General features: G+C 39.6%; 1 protein-coding gene across 2 annotated transcripts in view; it reads left to right on the forward strand.

Annotated features, from left to right (window-relative positions):
- The window catches only part of ascc3 (activating signal cointegrator 1 complex subunit 3), a 135,416-nt gene extending 113,464 nt beyond the window's left edge, over nucleotides 1–21,952 (forward strand). For both annotated transcript variants that reach the window (XM_057833642.1, XM_057833641.1), the window contains exons 38-42: nucleotides 632–783; nucleotides 1,106–1,256; nucleotides 7,355–7,561; nucleotides 13,207–13,382; nucleotides 20,844–21,952. In XM_057833642.1, the coding sequence (XP_057689625.1) occupies nucleotides 632–783; nucleotides 1,106–1,256; nucleotides 7,355–7,561; nucleotides 13,207–13,382; nucleotides 20,844–20,967 (810 nt within the window). In that variant the 3' untranslated portion in view covers nucleotides 20,968–21,952. The remainder of the gene's footprint in view (nucleotides 1–631; nucleotides 784–1,105; nucleotides 1,257–7,354; nucleotides 7,562–13,206; nucleotides 13,383–20,843) is intronic.
- The last annotated feature ends 1,703 nt before the right edge of the window (nucleotides 21,953–23,655 follow it).

The raw sequence follows: 23,655 nt of genomic DNA on the forward strand, positions 1-23,655 counted from the left end.
AAACGAGTGCGCACACATCTGTCTCTCTGTCTAGAATGTGAACCTTTCGGCCCTTGAGACATTTTAAGGAAAGAGTCCTGTTGCTGTGTTCTCCCGTCTTTAAGTAGTGGAAAATTTCCTCATATAAATCGTCCATGATAACAGGAAAAAAAAGAACCCAACAGTTCATGCAAGCGTTGTTGTAAACGACATTTCATTTCTAAGCATGCGTTTTAATATTTAATATTTAATATTCTACACATTTTTACAGCATTGGAAAACGTTTAGAATGTAATTTTTGTCCTCCTACTGAAACCATATCAAAACAAAAAATATATTTCCCTCAACCATTTTTTTCCATTTTCAAACATTTTTGAAAATGCTCCAGGGAGCCACTAGGGCTGCGCTAAAGAACCACATACGGTTCTCAAAACACGGGTTGCTGACCCCCAGGCTAGGTTCATACTTAATGCACAATTCCGATTTTTTGTCATATCTTTTTTCTGGCCTACACTGCTGTGTGCTGAGCATTCTTTCAGTGAGTCAGCTCCACATATTGTATCAACAAATTTTAACAGTAACTTGGTACAAGAAAGGAAATTGAAAGTTAACATTTACTGAGAAATGACAAGTTGCTGTTCCATCTACACAGGCCTTGCTTGATGTAGCGGCCAATGAGGGCTGGCTTGTCACAGCTTTAAGCATCTGCAACCTGGTGCAGATGATTGTCCAAGGCCGCTGGCTGCATGATTCTTCACTGCTTACTCTACCACATGTTGAGAAACAAGATCTGTATCTGTTCAGGTAAGCATAAATTCATCATCATACTACTCTGACCATCTTTGTTCTTGTTCCAACCAAAATTCCCTGTGCCTTATAGATTTACAGTTTCAAAACATTTGTGTACATATTTTTTATTTGGCAATTATTATGCCTATAATTTTGCCATGACATTTTGCAGGAAATGTGCTTTTTAGTTTGTTTGGTTTTTTTTTAAATAAATATGATTACTGTAATGTCCCAAATTTTGAATACAAAACCCTGATAGGAAACATGTTAATCATGTCAGCTTGAAAATTGTTTACTTCAGAATGTGTGTTTTTACATTGTAATTTCTGACATTTAGGAAATGGTCTAACCATAAAGGCAAGGGAAACACAGGATGCTACACTGGACCTATTGAAGGGCTTCCAGAGTTGATAGCTGCCTGCAGTGGAAAGGAAAGCGTTTTTGCAGCAATTGTCGGCAATAAGTTCCCGTCAAGTTCTGTTACTCAGGTAAATTTGTTTGTTTACAGTCACGGTTGTTCATATCAGAGTCCATGTACTGAAGGATCATTCAACGAAATTACTTGCAACCTTGACACAAGGAAAATTGAAAAGAAAAGAAAAAAGACAGTGGATTGGACGCTACTATTCAGTTGTGAATACATTTTTTAATCAAAATTGGTTTAATGCTGTTTAGGGCTGCAGCTATCAATTATTTTAGTAGTCGATTAATCCATCAACTAGTTAGTTCAAATAATCGAGTCATTAGGAACATTTAATGCTTTGCCGTATAAATTTTAGGAGATGGAAAACAATGTTTTGCGAAGATTCCACTTTCAAAAGAGCATTAAATGAATGAAGCGAATGCAAAATAAATTCCCAAGTGTTTCTTCAAACTATGCAGAATTCCATTTAAAATAAATTAAAATACCTAAGCTTAGCCTCAAACGGTATTAAAAAAAAAATAAAACAGGATCTACAGTGTATCACAAAAGTGAGTACACCCCTCGTATTTCTGCAGATATTTAAGTATATTTTTTCATGGGACAACACTGACAAAATGACACTGACACAATGAAAAATAGTCTGTGTGCATCTTGTATAGCAGTTAATTTATTTTACCCTCAAAATCACTCCAAATATAGCCATTAATATCTAAACCCCTGGCAACTAAAGTGAGTACACCTCTTAGAAACTACATCCCTAAATGTCCAAATTGAGACCTGCTTGTCATTTTCCCTCCAAAATGTCATGTGACTCGTTAGTGTTACTAGGTCCAGGTGTGCATAGGGAGCAGGTGTGTTCAAATTTGTAGTCCAGCTCTCACACTCTCTCATATTGGTCACTGAAAGTTCCAACATGGCACCACATGGCAAAGAACTCTCTGAGGATCTAAAAAGACGTATTGTTGCGCTACATGAAGATGGCCAAGGCTACAAGAAGATTGCCAACACCCTGAAACTGAGCTACAGCACAGTGGCTAAGATCGTCCAGCGTTTTAAAAGAGCAGGGTCCACCACTCAGAACAGGCCTCGGGTTGGTCATCCAAAGAAGCTGAGCACACGTGCTGAGCGTCACATCCAAATGCTTTCTTTGAAAGATCCTCGCAGGAGTGCTGTCAGCATTGCTGCAGAGATTGAAGATGTGGAGTCAGCCTGTTAGTGCTCAGACCATACGCCGCCCTCTACATCAAATTGGTGTGCATGGCTGTCACCCCAGGAGGAATTCTCTACTGAGGACGGTACACAAGAAAGCCCGCAAACAGTTTGCTGAAGACATGTCAACAAAGCATATGGATTACTGGAACCATGTCCTATGGTCTGATGAGACGAAGATTCATTTGTTTGGTTCCGATGGTCTCAAGCATGTGTGGCAGCGACCAGGTGAGGAGTACAAAGATAAGTGTGTCATACCTACAGTTAAGCATGGTGGTGGAAATGTCATGGTCTTGGGCTGCATGAGTGCTGCAGGTATTGGAGAGTTACATTCCATTGAGGGAAACATGAACTCCAACATGTACTGTGAAATACTGCAGCAGAGCATGATCCCCTCCCTCCAGAAACTGGGTCGCAGGGCAGTGTTCCAGCATGACAATGACCCTAAACACACCTCCAAGATGACCACTGCTTTACTGAAGAGGCTGAGGGTAAAGGTGATGGACCGGCCAAGCACCCTTTGGGAACATCTTTAGGGGGTTCCTCAAGCGGAAAGTGGAAGTGCGCAAAGTTTCAAATATCTGGCAGCTCCGCAACGTCATCATGGAGGACTGAAAGAGCATTCCACTAGTGGCAACCTGTGAAGCTCTGGTCAACTCCATGGCCAGAAGAGTAAAGGCAGTTCTGGAAAATAGTGGTGGCCACGCAAAATATTGACAGTTGACATGTTGTACGTATGTTAATATTGAAAACTTTCACTAAGGCGTGTACTCACTTTTGTTGCCAGGGGTTTAGATATGAATGGCTATATTTTGAATTATTTTGAGGGGAAAATAAATTAACTCTATTATATAAGCTGCATACAGACTACTTTTCATTGTGTCAAAGTGTCATTTTGTCAATGTTGTCCCACGAAAAGAAATACTTAAATATCTGCAGAAATGTGAGCGGTGTACCCACTTTTGTGATACACTGTAAGTACAACAACAGAACAATTGGCTAACTTGCATAGCAAAAGTCCGCTTAAATGCTATAAAATGCTAAAGCTTTTTTACAGTGCTCTTAACAAATCATATCAGTGTCAATCAGTGGGCTTGCTTTCATCCCTTCCCACCTTTACTCCCCTCATTATCCCTGCCCTCACTTAGTATGGTGGCCTCGCTAATTTAATAATTAGATGTGAAGCAGTGTTCCTGTCTGCTTTTCTTCAGCTTGAGTCGTTCTATCAAATAGCTTTTGCCTGGTGGATCAGAAAGGTTTCCCCATCTCCTCTCAAAACTCGCACAAACATCTTTTTTGTATTATGCATTAAAGTGCCAGTGACACGAAAAAGCATGTTTATTTCATAATACACGCGGTTAGAGATGTCGGACCGGGATGCCGCTCGATCGGGTCCGATCACGTCATTTTCAAAGTATCGGAATCGGCAAAAAAATATCGGCCATGCCTTTTTTAAAATATATATATATTTTCGAATTAAATCGTTTTGTAATTGTATTTAACGTTACAGACATAATATGTTACACTCAACCAGAGTCTTTAGTTTAGGCTTAAGGTAGGGTTATCAAATTTATCCCGATAACGCCGGTTATTAATTTTTTTAAAAATGTATCACGTTAAAATATTTAACGCAATTAATGCATGCACTGCACGACCCACTCACGCATTGTCGCACTCAATCTGTAATGGCGCCGTTTTACCTATATAGAGAGATAAAAGGCAGCGTAAAATGAGTAGAGTGAATTTTGGCAGCCTTTGGAGCCTTTTTTTAATTGGCTAAAGCCTTACAATCCCTCTCTCTACGATTAGAAATATAATGGGAAGCAATGTGGGGAAGCAAGGTAGCAATTGATCTTTTTCTTAACACCTTATGTTATTTCCCAACGCAGAGAAGATATATCAATTGGTAGCACTACGCACAGTCATGGTTCCACTTCCCATCATGCATTTGGGCATGGCTACAGTATAATTTACTGAAAGCTCAACAAATACACTAGATGGCAATATTTAGTCACAATATACAAAGTCACAAGTCTTTCTATCCATGGATCCCTCTCACAGAAAGAATGTTAATAATGTAAATGCCATCTTGAGGATTTATTGTCATAATAAATAAATACAGTACTTATGTACTGTATGTTGAATGTATATATTCGTCCGAGTTTTATTCATTTTTTTCTTAATGCATTGCCAAAATGTATATGATCGGGAAAAATTATCGGGAATGATTGGAATTGAATCGGGAGCAAAAAAAAAAGCAATCGGATCGGGAAATATCGGGATCAGCAGATACTCAAACTAAAACGATCGGATCGGGAGCAAAAAAACATGATCGGAACAACCCTACACGCGGTATTTTATGCTCCTGAATGAAATGGACCGCTTGGATGTGTGTGGAAGCGATCGCTATTTTTATTTAGTTTTTTTAAATCCTGCGCCATGAAATTGAGTGACTTCTGGCAACAGTCTCGAGTTGAGAAAGAGACGCTGTGACGTGTATGGAGGAAGGAGTCCTCTTTACTATACAGCCGTACTGTTGTATGAGAAGGACTAAGGATTCAGCTGATTTTGCGGATTAATACGTTTATTTTTCGCATCACGCCAGCCAAACGGCTGCAGAAAAATCTTACTGTAGGAGGGAGAGGCGTGTGCGCCTTTTTGGGGTTTCAAAAGGTAACCATTCACCGGTGGATATTGGCCAAAACAAGCCCTACTACTGTGGGACAATGGGACTTACGAGGAAGTGAGTAAACATCGTGTTTTATATCATGTCAAATACTGGGATCATTTTAATATGTAGTTGGCTTGCATTTTGTCATATGCTTCTTTTCCCCTTGGCCGACGACCGGCGATTTGTCGCACATCCCCCCGCCGGGAGAGCACTACTAGTATACTCTGCTTATTCCCCTCTTCATTCAAGTGCCCGGTGTTCTGTCAAATTTTCCGAACGATCAGAAATTGCAACTTTGCGTTAAAAATAGCCGCGAACACAGCAATTACATTAGTAAACAGTACAAACATTCTTTAAATAAAGGACTACTTACGTTTGATCATGGATTGGCATGTCCTTGTCATTGATTGGCAGCGGTTATTGTCCAGCTGCTTCCCCGGCGAGCTCCCCTGTCCGTAATAGCTAGGAACTAGCTGTAAATTGCCCTCCGCCGGGCGGTTTGCCGATCGGCAAAGACAGTTGACAACCCAGTCGTCATGTGAAATGATCCGGGCTAGTTATGTGTGATTTTCCACATCGAAGACTTGGAAACATCACTCGGCTCGGGTAAGCATGTCGGCTAGCTGTCACGCCTCTTGGTTTGTTTACATTCTCCGAAGCCGGGGAAGGGAAATGACATAAGCCCGATTTAGGTGGCATAAAATATCGTTCGGGAGGTGCGACAGTAAAGGTGAAGTCGACAGTTTTGACCATTATTGAGTAATTTTGCCATGTCGTCTTGAATAAATGGATTTTTATTATTTCATATTCCATTTAGCACAAGACTTATTTGTCATGACCATGCCATTTATTTAGCTATTGGGTAAAAATACTTGAATAAAAAATAATATCCTGTAAAAATATTGGAGTAGAGAGACTGAAACAATGACATTTTGCGGCTCTCTTCATCACCTTTTCTTCGTTCTGATCCCCCTCAACGGGCTGACTGGTCCTTCTCAAGCCATTTATTTAGCAATTGGGGAAAAATACGTGGATAAAAAGAATGTCCTGTAAAATATTGGAGTAGAGAGACTGAAACAATGATATCTCTTTGTCGCGTTTTCCTCGTTGTGAATAATTCTCCCTCAATGGGCTGCATACTAAATCAGATGAAATCGTGACTCCGCTGACGTCATCCACCTGTTGGGGACACAAGAGCCCTATAATGGTAGGCGTGGCTAACCGGCAGATTAAAAGACTAATTTCTCGTCATCTGCGCTTTGCTAAATTGTTGTATCTAGTTGAATCGTCTCAAAATATGATTCTAATTCACATAATAATCCTATTTAAGACTTTTTTTCTCGTGTCATACACACTTTAAGTTTAGGAATGAACTTTCTTTAAATACTTGGGAGAATATTGTTTATTTTGGTAATTGACCAAGGTGTGGTCAACATCACATATTAATATAAATAATATCTCAACAGTTGCATTAATTTCATAATGCAAAAAAATATGAATTTAAAATAAAATATAAAGTTGTAACGGCTTGATATTTATCTTTTTTGAAATTCTGTGTTACTGTATTGTGTTAGTATTTTTTTAAAGATTAAAGTGCCAAATGTATAGATTCTGTATATTATCCTCAGACAAAAGTCATCATGACCTGGCTGACAAGCCTCTGGATTCTAAAGATATTTTGTGTTATCGTTGTTCCAATCCACAAAAGCAGCCATACTAATATCAAAAGACAAAGTACTGCATCTGTCCTCTTGGGTGTGATAGGTGTTACAGTATGGCATTTTGTATTTCAGCTCAAGCCATCCATTATTATAAGAAGTTTGAATCAATGCACATGTTGGAACCAACTAACTATTGTCAGTCATGTCCTTAATTTTCAATGGAATTCTTTCCAATTAAAAAAAAAAAAAAAAAAGCATATCTATATATAACTTTGTACTTTTACACCCTTTTACTTGTGGACGAGGCATTGGTGTCGTGAATTCAAAACATCATAGGTCGAGGACATCATCATAACCCAAGGACTCCCTGTGTATCATACCCAAGATATTATCTGGCCACTGTATTGATTTTATTCCTGTTTTATTTCAACCAAAGTTACACCGTTTGGTGATTTATTTTCTGGCCGCGATGCAAAGGAGCAATTGACAGTGAGCAGGGTGATCAGTTGCTTTACACCTGAACAAATTGGGCATTTCCCACCACCCTGCCAACCACAAATAATTTTGGTGCCCCAGGTCCAGACATAATCTGTTATGACGTTTCTATTCCTTTTTGGGTAGATGTGGGCCTTCCTCAGTCATCTTCCAGTGCTGGAGGTTGCGTTGAGTGTCAAGGGCTGGTGGGAGGAGAACCATCAACAAACAGAGCACCACTTGCCTTCTCCAGGAGCAAACCTGAGGGAGGCCAGCAGCTGGTTGGAGGTCCACGCTGACCAGGAGTATGTTTTGCAAGTGTCACTGAGACGCATCAACCAAGGCCAGCAGAAGGTCAGTATGACTGATCGGATTTTAACCTCATACTTGACACTAAAGTTGTCCAATAATTTCGGCCACCTGGTAATATGGGCCAATGAAAGCATTTAAAATAATATCGGAAAATATCGGAATACATTTTTTTCATTTGTGCTGCTATCGTTTTTGAGAAGATGCTAATTTTGAATGATGTCACGCAGCCCCCCATTTATTGCAAAACGGACGCGAAATAGTGCCATTCGTTTATGCTACGCTTGTGCTGGTGTTGTAAAAATTTTCGTTTGTGCTGCTTTCATTTTTGAGATATTGAGATATTGATTTGAAGTGATGAAATCAATCGCAGCACCTCCATCACAGCTGACAAAGCGTACCAAAGCTCTCAATAACATAGGGGTGTCCCAACAACTTGCACAAACGTAGCCAAACGAATGGCACTCCTTCGGATCCATTTTTGCAGCAAATCAGGTGGTTGAGATATTAATTTCGAGTGGTGATGTGACTCACCCAAACTCAAAATGGGAGGCTGGTTGACCTCAGATTTACCTATAAAAGAATTGTTAATATCCCACAATTGATAGCAACACAAAGCCGCACAAACCTTTGATTCCGGGCTCCAAAGTGGAAGGATTCAATTACGGGCCTTGCTCCACAACTATATAAATGGAAAGCTCTCGCGCCGATGACGTCAGCACTCACACACGTCACTTTGGGTGTGCGCAGCGCTGCTACTAAACATTAAAGGGTACCACGAATAAAAAGATGTGTAGTTCTTAAAAGATAAATGTTATTACGAGTTATAATCATTTGATATTAAAACTCCTCTTAATGTGTTCTTTTCAATAATATTTGTAAAATTATTTTAACTAGTAGGTCGCCATTGTTGTTGACGTCGCTGGGCGGTGACGTCACATGGCCACGCTGCCGGAATTCTACATGTCACTCTTAAAAAAAAAATTTAAAAAAAAAAAAAAAAAAGTGTCACTCTTATATTATGTTAGGTAGTGAATTAAATACGCCACAAGGTGTCATTGGCGAATTTTTAATTAATTAGGGATCAAGCCAGTGAGTGCGTTTTGTCCCTTGATTGACGCCGTTTTCCTTTAATCCACAATGGGGTGTAAGGCAGAGAGAAAGGAGAGTTGACACAGGTGTTCAGATTTGTAGCTCGGACTCCCTTCTTTATTGGCATATGCTTCAGCAACGCCTTCACAACAAACATAAGAATCATTAAGTGAAAATACAACAAAAATAATATTCAAATCTCTCAAAAAATAATGTTCACAAAAAGAAAAGTGCTACAATCTGAATTAATGAAGCCCTATTCTCTCACAGTTAAACAACAATGCAAAGATAACTGGCATTCACAAATTCAAATTCAAAATATATATGGCAGAAAACACAGACAAGGCTGAAAAAGCAGTTTCTGCTCTCGCACCCCTCTTTAAAATAAACTGCTGTATTTTAGGCCAAACAAAAGTTGTGTTTGATAGAACAATGTCTATACGCTGCTACAGCGGATTCATGGCGCATTAGGCCCCCAAACTATTTTTAATTTGTCCATTTTACCCTGGAAACCCCTGTTTACAGATGTCGCGCAACTGCTTTTGTTTCAACCTAGCCATATAAAGTAGGTAAGTAATCGTATTTATTATTCGAAATGTCTGTCATTTTTAGCTTAGAATCATTAATTGGTCGAATATTTAGTTTAAAAAAAAAAAAAAACTTTAAAAAAATTATTCACTCGCATATTTTAGACTTTAAAACAAATTACGTCACAATGAAAAAATTAGCGTCTGTAAATAAGTCACGGATATCTACCTCATAACTATCGCTTAATTGTATTTTTTCGTTACTGTCGCATTTTCCCCAATATTTTAGATGATAAAAAATCGATCCAAACAAAGAAAAATTGGAAAAAAAAAAAGGGGTAAAGGGGCAAATATAGGATAATGAAAATCTCGACCACTCCTTGATGTCTGCGATTTTTGCATCGCGACCCTTGATATATTACCAAGTTTCACCCATAAAATCCCCCAAAAATCTGGATGTGACCATTCACAGCTGTGGCTTGACACTCGGTGATACATGCTACATGGAGTTTTTTGGATTGAAAAGAGGTAAATAGGCGATAATATCTCGTTAAAATCATGGCATCTTTAATAATGTTCTCGCTTGCTCTCACCGACAGTTAGGGTTTTGCTGTTTAAATTTTTTTTTTAAATGCCTTCCTGTTCAAATTTTTTCTTCCCCCAGAAAATTGAGATTTTAAGCTTTCCAATGATGTATCACACATGCATATAGGACAATTTTTAAATTTGGCCAAATTGGGGGTCTCAGAGCGGAACTTCGAGTCACCTACAGTTGTGGTCAAAAGTTTACATACACTTGTGAAGAACATAATGTCATGGCTCTCTTGAGTTTCCAGTTATTTCTACAACACTGATTTTTCTCCGATAGAGTGATTGGAACAGATTCTTCTTTGTCACAAAAAACATTCATGAAGTTTGGTTCTGTTATGACTTTATTATGGGTGAACAGAAAAAAGTGATCAGATCTGCTGGGTCAAAAATATACATACAGAAGCGCTAATATTTGGTAACATGTCCCTTGGCCATTTTCACTTCAATTAGGCTTTTGGTAGCCATCCACAAGCTTCTGGCAAGCTTCTGGTTGAATCTTTGACCACTCCTCTTGACAGAATTGGTGCAGTTCAGTTAAATTTGATGGCTTTCTGACATGGACTTGTTTCTTCAGCATTGTCCACAAGTTCTCAATGGGGTTTTAGTCAGGACTTTGGGAAGGCCATTCGAAAACCTTAATTCTAGCCTGATTTAGCCATTCCATTACCACTTTTGGTGTGCGCCCAAGACCCAATCTTCGGGCTGATGACTTAAGGTTATCTTGAAGAATTGTAAGGTAATCCTCCTTCTTCATTATCCCATTTACTCTATGTAAAGCCTGGGACCTGCAGCTGCTTTGAAATGGCTCCAAGTGACGTTCCTGACTTGTTCAAATCAATGATTCGCTTTTTCAGATCCATGTATGTATATTTTTGACCCAGCAGATTTGATCACTTTTTCTGTTAACCCATAATAAAGTCATAAAAGAACCAAACTTCATGAATGTTTTTTCTGACAAAGAATGTTTTTTCTGTTCCAATCACTCTATCAGAGAAAAATCAGAGTTGTAGAAATAACTGGAAACTCAAGAGAGCCATGACATTATGTTCTTCACAAGTGTATGTAAACGTTTGACCACAACTGTAAGATTTTTCCACCCAATGCCAAATACACATAAAACTTACTCAGACTTTGGTCAAATTTTATTTAAGCATTTTAGCAACTCGTTTAGCTCAAAAATACACTGAATGGCAATATTTAGTCACAATATACAAACTAAGATGCTGGGAGCCAATATCAGGAGTCAACAGGAGACAACTTTACTACGGCGTCAGTCGAGAGACAAAACACACTCATTGGCTTTAGCTCTTATTAATTTAAAACTTGCCAATGACACCTTGTGATGTATTTGAATCATTATCTTACATAGTTAAAGAGTGACACTGTGAAGTATGGCAGCATGGCCATGTGAAGTCACCGCCATGCGACGTCAACAACAATGGCCTGGCATGAATCCTACATTGTTTTCACGCGGAATTGCGACATTGTTCGAATGGAGACGGAACCATTTCAATGCAAGTATGAAATTTGTCGTATTCTTGGAGCGTCAGCATGTAAACTGCCCCTAAAACGTGACTTCGACTTATAAGTATAGCTTCCAAAAGGCTCAACATTTTTTTTTTTTTTTTAAAGCTTTCAAAAACAACACCGTATGGATAATGAAGAAAAAATAGTTTGCTTTTTTATTCTTTTTACAGGTTCTTTAATTCTCTTAACGAACAGGAGATGACGACACACAATTCAGGAACAAAAAGAAACTATTAATTACCTAAGATATACACATTTATTAAGGAAAGAGTCATTTAAAGCTGATCGATCAGGACACATCTCCAAAAACCACACAACGTGACCCCAGAAGAAGTACCTCAAATCTCGGTGACCATACCGTTGATCTCTGCTGTCTTCCACGAACTCTGCGGGGAAAAAACACCAGCCTAGTGCCGCCAATAGTTAGCCAAAACAATGGAAGCGAAAGTCCTTGTACTGTAGATAACACACAGCGATGATAAGATCAAGTACAACCATGTTAAATGAGCAGATATGTGTTTTTTTGTATATAAATGGAAATATGTATCTACAATAACAATTGTTTACATAAGATATCTGATTTGACAAAAGCCTCACTGAGATGACTACTGCTAAGCTGCAACTTAAAAACGAGGACCTTGTGACCATCTTGATGTCTTCAAGCTATTTGTTGGGACACCCCTCTGTTATTGAGAGAGTTGGTACGCTCCGTTAGCAGTGATGGAGGTGCTGTGATTGACGTCATCACTTGAAATTAATATCTTAATATCTATAAAATGATAGCAGCACAAACAAAAATTTTTACAGCACGAACAAGCACAAGCATAGCATAAACCAATGACATGGGTCCATAAATGGGGGGCTGCATGACGTCATCACTCGGAATTAATATTGCAATCTCAAAAATGATTGCAACACAAACTACATTTTCTACAACACAAATGTTGCACAAACGATTTACACCATTTTGGCCATTCTTAATCCAAATGGGGGGGGGCAGTTTGACCCCAGATGGACCTATAAAAAAATTTGATAATATCTCAAAAACATTAGAAGCATAACATTTTTTCTGCACAAACCAAGCATAAACGAATGACATCATTTTTATATAGATTTGCATCTGATGGGGGGCCAACTTCACAGAGGTGCACACCGTCTGTGCTTAGTTTGGAGACATCTAGAGGTAACTCTAAGATGCTTGGGATTTGTCAACTGAAGGAAAGATCCTATTCCCTCATGGTGCACAAATGAACAATAAATAAAAAGTAATGAACTATAAACTCATCACATATAACTACAGTGTCACCAGAAATAGTCACTAAGAAAAGTAATAAAACATAATTGAAAAAAAAAATCTGTGCAAAAGCCCAGCAAAATGCATCTTGAGAATTGTCATTGCCTGTGCTCATGGATTGAAGTTCTCCTTCATAGTGAAAGTCTTCTCTGAAGGAGACACCGTCTGGATGGGAGCATATGTTGTTCTAGAACCTGAAAACACCTTTCTTCATTAACCTTGTGCCTTTCCAGATGTGCACACTTAAGGGGATTGTTACCTTTCTTGCAGACACTGTATAACTGTTTGCATTAGTCGAACGCATTCATTATAGTAAGGCATTTAACCATAGTTTAGGCAGACTTCACTCCATGCCCTTTGAGCATCTCCATACCATTATAGATGCAGGCTTCTAAACTGAGCGCTGACAAAAACTTGGGTTGTCCTTTTCTTCTGTAGTCCAGATGACATGGCGTCCCAATATCCAGAAAGAACTTTGATTGTTGTGATGCGTCCAACAACAGAAGTTTTCCATTTTGCCACACTCTATTTCACTCGTATTTCGTAATGTAATAATTCATACTGAAACTGTCCACAACCTTTCACTGTAATCAGATCATGTTCCTTTCAACAGCTATTTAGTATTTAGTGATGTTTTATAATTGTCTTTGCGTCTACAGAGGAAGCAGGACAGTAAGGCTCAAGCTCCAAGATTCCCCAAGAGCAAAGATGAAGGCTGGTTCCTTGTCGTTGGTGATGTGGAGCACATGGCACTTCTGGCTATCAAACGAATTGGATATGTACGCAACCACACAACAGTTTCCATTGCCTTCTACACACCTGAGAAGACTGGAAAGTAAGTATCTCTAATGAAGAAATTATTCAAGGCCTTCATTCAATTTGTAAACCAATGCTGACGTGAGTTTGATGACCTCAATTTGGAGGAATAAGTTCATTCATTGTAACCAGTCATTCACCATTTATAGTGTGTAAACATTACCCCTATGCATCTATATCAGGGGTTGGGAACCTAAGTCTCGCGAGCCATATCTGGCTCTTTTGATGAGTGCAGCTGGCTCTCCGCCAACCTGTCATCTTAAATGTGGAATGGCAGGCTTGCTTGACATTGTTACTGGCATCCCCAAGGGGCCGCTGTCGTTTTCAATATGACCGGCATTGCTAATTCAGCGTAGACGAAGAAGTAGACGAGTGAGAAAGAGAGAGAGAGGCAGGTGTTGAGAGAGAGTTGCGCGGGAGCTAGTGACAGGATCTGTCGTTCACTTGAGGAAGCGAATCCATTCCAGTTCGTTCAGTAAAAAGACTCGTTCAAACAAATCATTCAACGAATCGTTCGCCCCCCTCATCCCCCTCCCCGCCCAAATGAATCGTTCGGTTAGTGAACGGGAAGTGACGTTGCCGAACGAATCACCAAAGACCGCTTCGCAGTACAACTGATCGGGAAGTGACATTTCTTGGTCCCTCCCTCTCTTGCACACAGGCTCCTCATTGACCGCTCGTCATAGTTTCAGAAATGAGTGACAGACGATATCATTCTGCTTTCCCAGCCTCGTCTCCCTCCCACTGCTGCAAAAGCGAGGGAGAACTTCCGCGTCATCTGTCGTATTTCTATGGGATTCAAGTCATGGCTCGTGCTTGCATTTCGATTTAGGACATGGTTAAACATTTTTCTTTTGTGAGGGTTTGGGGTCGGGGGCGCACGGACTTTCTTTAGCATGATCTTGGTCACATATACAATGCTTCTGCTACCAGCCAACGCGGCATGCTTGCTGTCACGAAAATAAAAATAAATCGAAAGTTTAATTTCTAAATATGGAACGACCAACACATCATATTAACCTCACGTTCTGTTGTGTTTTTGTTTTTATGCTCATCACTTTTATTTTTGGTAACTATTGTTAAAACTAAAGTGTAAATAGCTAGTTGTCAAATGTGTTGCTCTGAAATGAAAACAATACTACATTTTGATATTAGACAGTTTCATTGCAAATCAGTATAAAGATGATTGTATTGAATTTTTGCACTGGTATTAATAAATAAAATAATCCTGTCAACTCCCCTGTCGTCCCCTCATCTCAGATCGTCAAATGCTGACGAGAAATAATTGTTTGCTCTTTACGATGTCGCCTTTCTACTCTCATTAGTCTGTTAAGAAAAATGTAGACATATTGCGACATCTCCCGTGCCCGCGTGCGTTGTTTTTGGGCGCTTGAGTAGCACATGATGGACAGATGGACATAATTTGTCAAACCAACCAACACCCGACACGCTCTGACACGAAAAAAAATGAAACACTCGGAAAAAAATGACATGTATATACTGTTTAATTGCAAATCAATTGGTGATCATACTAAATATTCATTTTCCTGTGCACAGATGAGGTAAATATCGCTGCCATGAAGCCTCCATAGATTGACAGTTCTCTCCCCCATGCGCTGCCGTGACGTGTCCGCTGCTCAGCTTTTGCTTGCCTGCGACTAGCGAAAGAGTTTTATACTACTGTAAATTTGTTAGTATGTTGTCGTCATATGTAGTCCCGAGTCTGTTGAGAAAAGTAGTACACTAAACCATGCTCGCTAGGTTTGTGTGGTGTTTTTGTATGTTTGAGCAACATATGATTGGCTCCATATTAACAAATATGTGACAGTCATTTCCTTTCATTTTTTGACTCGTTCACTGCGTGACTGGCAAGTCTAGTTGGCAACAAGCTCGGTCAGGAGCCGGAGGACCGAGTAAGTGAAGGGAAGTGACATAACTCAGTCTTGCCCCCTGCGTGCAAGCTGGCTGCTTATTGGCCACACGTGGAAGTGAGTGACAGACGCCCTGATTCTGTTTCCGCTCCCTCTCCTGCCCGCGATGAGGCTGGCGTCTGATTGGTCGTGTGCGATGTCAGAAGACGCTGCCGCTTGCTCAACGCCCTCCCACGCAGCTAACAAGCCCCAACTTCATAGAATGAATCAGTGCAGAAGGTGATTAGTTTGGTCTCGTTGACCCAAACAATTCGTTCAAAAAGAACGAATCGTTCACGACCGATACAACACTAGCGGGAGCACAATGTTGAGTGGCTGTTTCCCCCGCTAGCTTTGCTTTTGTTAATAAAGTCTCCATGCAAAAGCCATCCGATGCGTCCAGGTGTTTTTACATACTGCGCCACCTCCCTGAAGGAACAACTGGAAGTAGGAACGACGAACGAGCCACGGAAATCGCCAGCCCACTCCCTACTACGGTTCGGAATTGAGAGCACCGCATACCAAAACTGCAGATTGGTAACAACATGAACAAGCTGTGATGAGCTGATGGTGCATTCACCCATTGAATTTGCACACTTCAAACGTACGTTGCATGGTCCTCCCGTCGTGGATTGTACAGAGATGAGCGTGACAGACCACGCCTCGCGCGTTAAGTCTCTGCTCAGCCGGCAGTGGGACTGGCCCCTCCCAACTCAATGCTGAGTTGACAGGAGTACTGTATATTAAAAAAATGCATAGGGGTAAATGAAACCAGGAAAGTAAACTGCTTGGCACCCCAAGTCAAGTCAGTTTGACTTTTATGACTTTTTCGCCTGTCAAATTGCCACCACTTCGAGGAGCGCGAGACTCATGATCGGCTGCCCTGAGAGGCTTAACCTATCTCGGACACTGTTATGCACATGTACCCCTGGTTGTGGTTTCCACTTCCAGGAAAAATATGCAATGCCACACCATGTTTGTATTTGTTATTTTCCAAGTGATGTGTGCGCAATTGAGCAACGATTGTAACATCCCAAATAACAATGTTAGGCTTTTGTTGTTGTTCTCTCAATATTTGTTTAAATCACAACTTGGCAACTGCTTGTAAAAGCTGAGCATGACCTCACTCTCGCTCCCATGTGAGGCGTTCAAATGCGTTCACAAAAAAAAAAAAAAAAAAAAAAAACAGCGCTTGCAAAACAGACACGCACACTGTATGGGTCTCGTGCAATCCCATTTTAAAATATGTTGGGTGTTTTGGCTCATTTGATCAGAAAGGTTCCCGATCCCTGATCTATATTATTAGTCCCAATTTTTTTCCATGCATATCCATATTAGGCATGGACTGAAATCTGGAAGCTAAATTTTTTTGGGACAAAATTTCATTTAATCCGCTTTGATTTGGTCTGAAATGCTTATTATACCAAAAGAAAAATGCCCAAATCTGTAGCTAATAGAGAGGTGCCTCTACTTACGAACGTCTCTACATACAGAATTTTCAGGTTAAGACACGCCTCAACGGGAAAATATTGTCTCTTGTTACAAAATAAATTTCAGAATACGTAAGGCAAAAATACTGTATGGCTGGTACTCGCAGCTCCCAGAGTTTACTGAGTGTAACATACTATATTTTCTGCACTTTAAGGCACCTAAAAGCCTTAAACTTTCTCAAAAGCTAACAGTGCGCCTTATATATGAATTAATATTGAGCCACAACTGGACTTACAGCAACTCGGAGCGCAGCTTCATCTAATGAATGCATAAGCTAACCCTGGCCTTTACTGTAGCGCCTATTCTACGTGCCTTATAATGCGGTGCGCCTTATAGTGCGGAAAATACGGTACTTATAGCTGCTCTGCAATTGGCTATTCCTGGCATCCAATTGGCTAAGAGGGACCTCTATTTTATGTGTATGTGTGTATCCCAGCGTCCTCTTCGTTCGCCCCTAGTGTTCCGACAGCTTTACACAAGCGTATAACTTTTATTCTTTATGCTATTCTTGGTTTTTTACATTATGCACAACTCAGATTTTATGGTTATTGTGCAATAATCTTATTGTAACGTGTATTCGTTAAATGTTTTGATGCATTTTATGTATTATAAAAGATATACTGTATGTCTGAATTTTGGGGGGCTTCATACGGATTACAGCATTCACATGGAAAACGCATCTCTACTTACAGAATTTTCAAGTTACCAAACTACTCCCAGAAGCAATTAATTTCGCAAGTAGAGGTACCACTGTATAGACAAAATATTTTAAAGAAGCATTCTTGCCAGGTTAGGCAGCACGGACAACCTGCTTTCCTCAGTCATGCCTGAGTAATCCCTCACTAGCCAGTCGATCAGGTTTAAAAGTGACCTTGCATGGAATTCTCGCGCATAAAGTATATCAAAATGAGTGTGTGATCTCCTCAAAGTATATCATCTACGTGGCAGTGAATGTACATGAGGACGGCCAATGAACTATCTCCTGTATCATTATTCCCCTTTTTTCTTTCCTTCCTTCCATTATGCAACACTACATGAAACTGGTAAACTAAAGTGTAAAGGTGCTACTTGCTGTATTGAAATATACAATATTGTATGGCATCAAAAATTTCAGTCGATTGTTGTTTAAATTGCAATCCAATTTTAAAGCAGATTCTTACAGTGTATAACCTTCCTGCCACCCAATTTTAAAAATAGGTGTCACTGGACTGTCACTGTTAAAGATTAAGGCCCTCTTTATGAGACGCTGCAAGCTAATTTGCAAAGAAATTCCCTTTCACGGATTAAAAAATCAATGCGGTCACACCACCAGAGGGGCTAAAGTAGCTCTGACATTGGTCCTTCCGCTAACGCTTATAATAGCAGGAAGGATGGACGGACTGCCGTTTTTTAAATACATAACGTTTATTTTTCTCAAAGCACTGTAATTTTCGTCAACGTTGATGATAACGAAAATAATCTGTCGACTAACAATTTTTTCATGACAATGCCGAGACGATAACGAGCTAAAAAATGTGTCTCTGGAGACTAAAACATAACGGGACGAATGCTAGTTTTCGTCTGACGAGACAAGAACGGGATGAAAATGCGATAGTTTCCGTCATATGTCCACAAGGTGTGACATTTTGTTTCTTGGACATTATTGTTCATGTAGTTAGTCAGACTGCATCGTAGCAGGGTTTTGGTCATGTCACTTCTGTGAGATGTCATGCACCCCCACCCTGACCGTCACCGGTGTCTGGTGTTTCACTCACTCTCTACTGAAGACGTAAACAATGACGTGTTTCAAGCTAGACCCCACTCACTAGGCCCCGCTCCAAGCTTGCTCGTTTTGAAACACGTGATATGTTTTCTTTTCTTATCTTTGCAAGAGAGAATATGCACTATTGCTTTAGCCTTTAAAGGTTTGTACCGAATGATCATCCCACACTAAATGTAACACGTAGCGTTAGCATAGCATTTGCATTAACTTTAGCATCGCAAACGTTCTCTTAAACTTTTGTTTTTGTTTTGTTGGTATTGGCTACGGCTTACAGTAGTAGTGCTGAGTACTTCCCGTTGCAAATAAAACCATTGGAAAACCCTCACGCAGTTGCCGTTGTCTTTGTCGACGCTAAAATATGTGCTTGTCTGTCAATGTTTATTCGAAATTGTTGGAAACGTTTAATTTTTTAAAATCCATATTAAAAACCTTTGAATCTTTATCGACGAAAACATTTCGAATATTCGTCGATGAAAAGTAGACAAGGAATAACACATTTTGAAATGACTAAAATATAAGTATTTCGTCCAAAAGACTAAGACGAAAATTAAAAAGGCTTCCAAAAACAACACTGCCCCAAAGCAAGGCACAATATACTGACACTATCTAGGAGAATTACCAGTCACTCACAATCAATATACAGTGGTATGAAAACGTATCTGAACCTTTTGGAATTTCTCACATTTCTGCATAAAATCACCATCAAATGTGATCTGATCTTTGTCAAAATCACACAGATGAAAAAAAATGTGCCTGCTTTAACGAAAACCACCCAAACATTTCTAGGTTTTGGTATTTTAATGAGGATAGTATGCAAACAATGACAGAAGGGGGAAAAATATTTTGTGGCCCCTCCTATGGCAGCAATAACTTCAACCAGACGCTTTCTGTAGCTGCAGATCAGTCGAGCGGATCAATTAGGACTAATCTTGGCCGATCCTTCTCTACAAAACTGCTGTAGTTCAAGCAGATTCCTGGGATGTCTGGCATGAATCACTGTCTTTAGGTCATGCCACTGCATCTCAATGGGGTTCAAGTCTGGAGTTTGACTTGGCCACTCCAGAATGTGTATTTTGTTCGTCTGAAACCATTCTGAAGTAGATTTACTTCTGGGTTTTGGATAAATGTCTTGTTGCAGCATCCATCCTCTTTTTAGCTTCAGCTGTCTGACAGATGGCCTCAGGTTTTCCTGCAAAACATCCTGGTAAACTTTTCAATTCATTCTTTCATTAATGATTGCAAGTTGTCCAGGCCCTGAAGCATGCCACCATGCTTCACGGTGGGGATGAGGTGTTGATGTTGGTGAGCTGTTCTATTTTTCATCTACACATGACGTTGTGTGTTACTCCCAAAAAATTCAACTTTGGTTTCATCAGTCCACAAAATATTTTGCCAAAACTTCTGTGGCATGTCCAAGTGCCTTTTTGCGAACATTTAACATGCAACATTTTTTTTTAGACAGCAGTGGCTTCCTCCATGGCTTCCACATTCCTCCATTAACACCATTCTTTGCAAAAGTTTTACTTATTGGTAATGTGTGCACAGAGATATTGGACTGTGCCAGTGATTTCTGTAAGTCTTTAGCAGACACTCTAAGGTTCTTTTTTACCTCTCTGAGTATTCTGCCCTGAACTCTTGGCATCATCTGTGGTGGACAGCCACTCTTGGGAGAGAAGCAACAGTGTCAAACTCTCTCCATTTGTAGACAACTTCTCTGACTGTCGATTGATGAACCTCCAGACTTTTAGAGATGGTTTTGTATCCTTTCCCAGCTTTATACAAATCAACAATCCTTGATCACAGGTCTTTAAACAGCTCTTTTGACCGAGCCATGATCCACATTAGACAATGCTTTTCATCTAGACAATTTTACCTGGTGTGTGTTTTACAGTGGGCAGGCAGCTCTAAACCACTAATCAGTGATTGGGCACACACCTGACTTAAAATGTTTGGTAAAAATTGGTTTCAATTGCTCTTTAAGTCTCCTTAGGCAGAGGGTTCACTTAGTTTTAGTTGAAGCAGACCATGTGTTTTCATCTGTGTGATTTTGACAAAGATCAGATACGGTTTGATGGTGATTTCATGCAGAAATGTGAGACATTCCAAAGGATTCAGATACTTTTTCATGCCGCTGTAGATTGCTGTCAATGGCAGCTAATGAGTTAATTTATGACATTGAATTCAAAAAGCTGTTGCTGTATTTCATTAGAAACAGTTTTGGGAGTGGTAGTTACTATATGGTCAATGTAAAAACATTTCATTTTCAAAGCAAGTGATTTGCCGCCTATCACTGTTACAATGTGCCTTATGCTTTCAGATACATCTACACACTCTACTTGATGAGCGACAGCTACCTGGGTCTTGACCAGCAGTATGACATTCACCTCAATGTCACACCAGCCAGCATCGCTGCCCAGATCAACACAGAGGTCACGGACTAGATTACAGGATCGTCACTTGAACAATGACATCACACATCAGTCATCTGTCAAGCACAGCATTTTTTTCTGAAACAGCATCATGAATATAAATGATCATCAGTGTCATTTCTATGGATATATGAAGAAGTTGTTCATGATAACTTAATTCACATTTTTTGTCAGAAAGCTTAACGATTCCTCATAACTTTTAACTTTGATTGCTGATCACGTGAATAGAAGAATGGGAGAAATCAATGTTGTCTCTTTGTATTTTTCCTCATATTGTGCCATTATTGTGTGAAAAAGGTACGAATGTCATTCATAACTACAAGTGTTACCAGACACATAGACGACATCACACAGTCTTTTGAATGGGGCTTGCAGTTTACACATTCCAAATACATACCATAACAGCCTAAAAACATATGACACAGCAAATTCAAAAGTGTTAAATTTGCAGCAACACTGAGAGTTAGTCCTTCACAACAGTTGGCGTTAATCCGTGGAGTTAAATCTAAACAACTCTATTAAGTGTTGATTTTAAAATCGACACAGAGTACTCCCAGCATCCCAACGCATATGTAACCTGTTTGCCTAAAGAGTGGGAAAGACTGCGTGGCTGCAGTGAAGCACAACTTTTTCCTTTGTACAGCTACTGTGGATTTTTGTGTGCTACATATTACTAGTTCTATGAATAAAATATGACTTTTCTGCAGTAGTGTTTTATTTGTGAAGGAAATAAGCTTGTATGCAACTACCATTTGTAAATGATAGCATGATTATTGGATTTTTTATGCGCCAGTGGAACTTTTGCACTAGCGTATATAGGCATTTTGACAAAATTTAGAAGATCTTTTTCACAAATTTTTGCTTGAATTGTACAATGCTCTCAGACACAATTCTTTTTTTTTTTTTTTTTAATTTGAAAAATTTCCAAACATTGGAGAGCAAACGTGTAATAATAACACCGTGTTACAGAAGAAAATAAAACTGTTCCTGGCTTGTAAACATTTTGTGTTGCTTGGGTCCTAACTATAAATGACAAAGTGCCACTAAAAAGGTAAAAGTTTGGTTTTGCTAGAATTAGGGGCTATACTCAAAATTTCCAAATTTATGTTATGCAAAAAATATTTGTTAAATGTAATTTCTTTGTGTTTGAGGTCAAACTAAATCTATAGAATAAGGAAGAAAATGTACGTAAACAATAAGGAGTATTTGCAACCTTGTGAATTTGCAAGTTCACCCACTTAGAAAATAGCTAGAGGTCTGAAATTTCAATCATAGATGCATCTCCATTTATAGAGATATAATCTTTAAAAAATTATCGAACTCAAATTGTATGATTTTTCAATAATTGTAATTTACTGGGGTTCATAAGTATTTGTACCCCCTGAGAAAATCAGTGTTAATATTCAGTGCAGAAGCCTTCGTTTGTAATTACAGAGGTCATAGACGCTTTCAGTAGTATTTCACCAGGTTTTCACGTACGGAAACAGGGATTTTGGCCCATTCCTCCACATAAATCTTCTCTAGATCTGTCAGGTTTCGGGGCTGTCGTTGAGAAACACGAAGTTTCAACTCCATCCAAAGATTTTCTATTGGATTGAGGTCTGGAGACTGGCTAGGCCACTCCAGAACATTGATATGCTTTTTACGTAGCCGCTCCTTGGTCAGCTTGGCTGTGTGCTTAGGATCATTGCCATGTTGGAAGATCCAGCCACGACTCATCTTCAAGTTCTGAGTGAGAGAAGGACGTCGTGGCTCAAAATCTAATTTTGCATTTCACCATTCATCCTCTGCTTTATACAGCACATTCGTCCTGTCAACTTTGCCCAAAAGCAGCCCCAAACCATGAGGTTTCCACCCCCATACATCACAGTGGGGACGGTGTTCTTGGGATTGTACTCATCCTTCTTTTCCCTCCACACACAACGAGTAAAGTTTGCACCAAAAAAGTTCTACTTTGGTCGCATCTGATTACATGACTTTCTCCCATGTATCATTCTGATGGTCCTTGGCAAACTTCAGACGGGCCTTCACGTATACTGGCTTCAATAGGGGAACCATCTGAGCAATGCACAATTTTAAACCATTGCACTTTAGTGTTCAACTGAAAGTAGGCGGTGCAACTGCATCCAGCTCTCATCAGATTATTGACCAGCTCCTGCCGTGCAATTCTAGGCTGAGCTCTCATTTTTCTCATCTTGAGTGAAGCCTCATGAGGAGAGATTTTACTTGGAGCCCCAATCCGAGGTAGGTTATCACTCATGTTTAGCCTTTTCCATTTTCTAACAATTGCTGTTGATTTATTCTAACCAAGCTGTTTTCCAATTGTTCGATAGCCTTTTCCAGCTTTGTGGAGCTCAACAGGTTTTTTTCTCTGGTGTCTTACTGAGTGGAAATGCATCAATGATTGAAATCTCAGACCTCTACCGTGAACAAAATCACAATAATTGTGGTACTACACCAAAGCAATGTGGAAAATAGAATTTCAAAGTCGTGACCACAAACCCAAACTTTTTCAATGCAACTAAACAAACTAGGAAATATCACTTAGAATCTGGGGGGAAAAAATGCGTTACATGGTGTAATTGGCCAATTGACACAATGATGTCGCCCATTACTTTTTGTGAACCAAATAAGGATGAGTGATAGTGGATGTTTTAAGCTTTATCGCAATCAATTTATTTTTATTTATTTATTTGTTTA

This window comes from Corythoichthys intestinalis, chromosome 4 (genome assembly GCF_030265065.1).
Source record: "Corythoichthys intestinalis isolate RoL2023-P3 chromosome 4, ASM3026506v1, whole genome shotgun sequence".
Taxonomy (NCBI): domain Eukaryota; kingdom Metazoa; phylum Chordata; class Actinopteri; order Syngnathiformes; family Syngnathidae; genus Corythoichthys; species Corythoichthys intestinalis.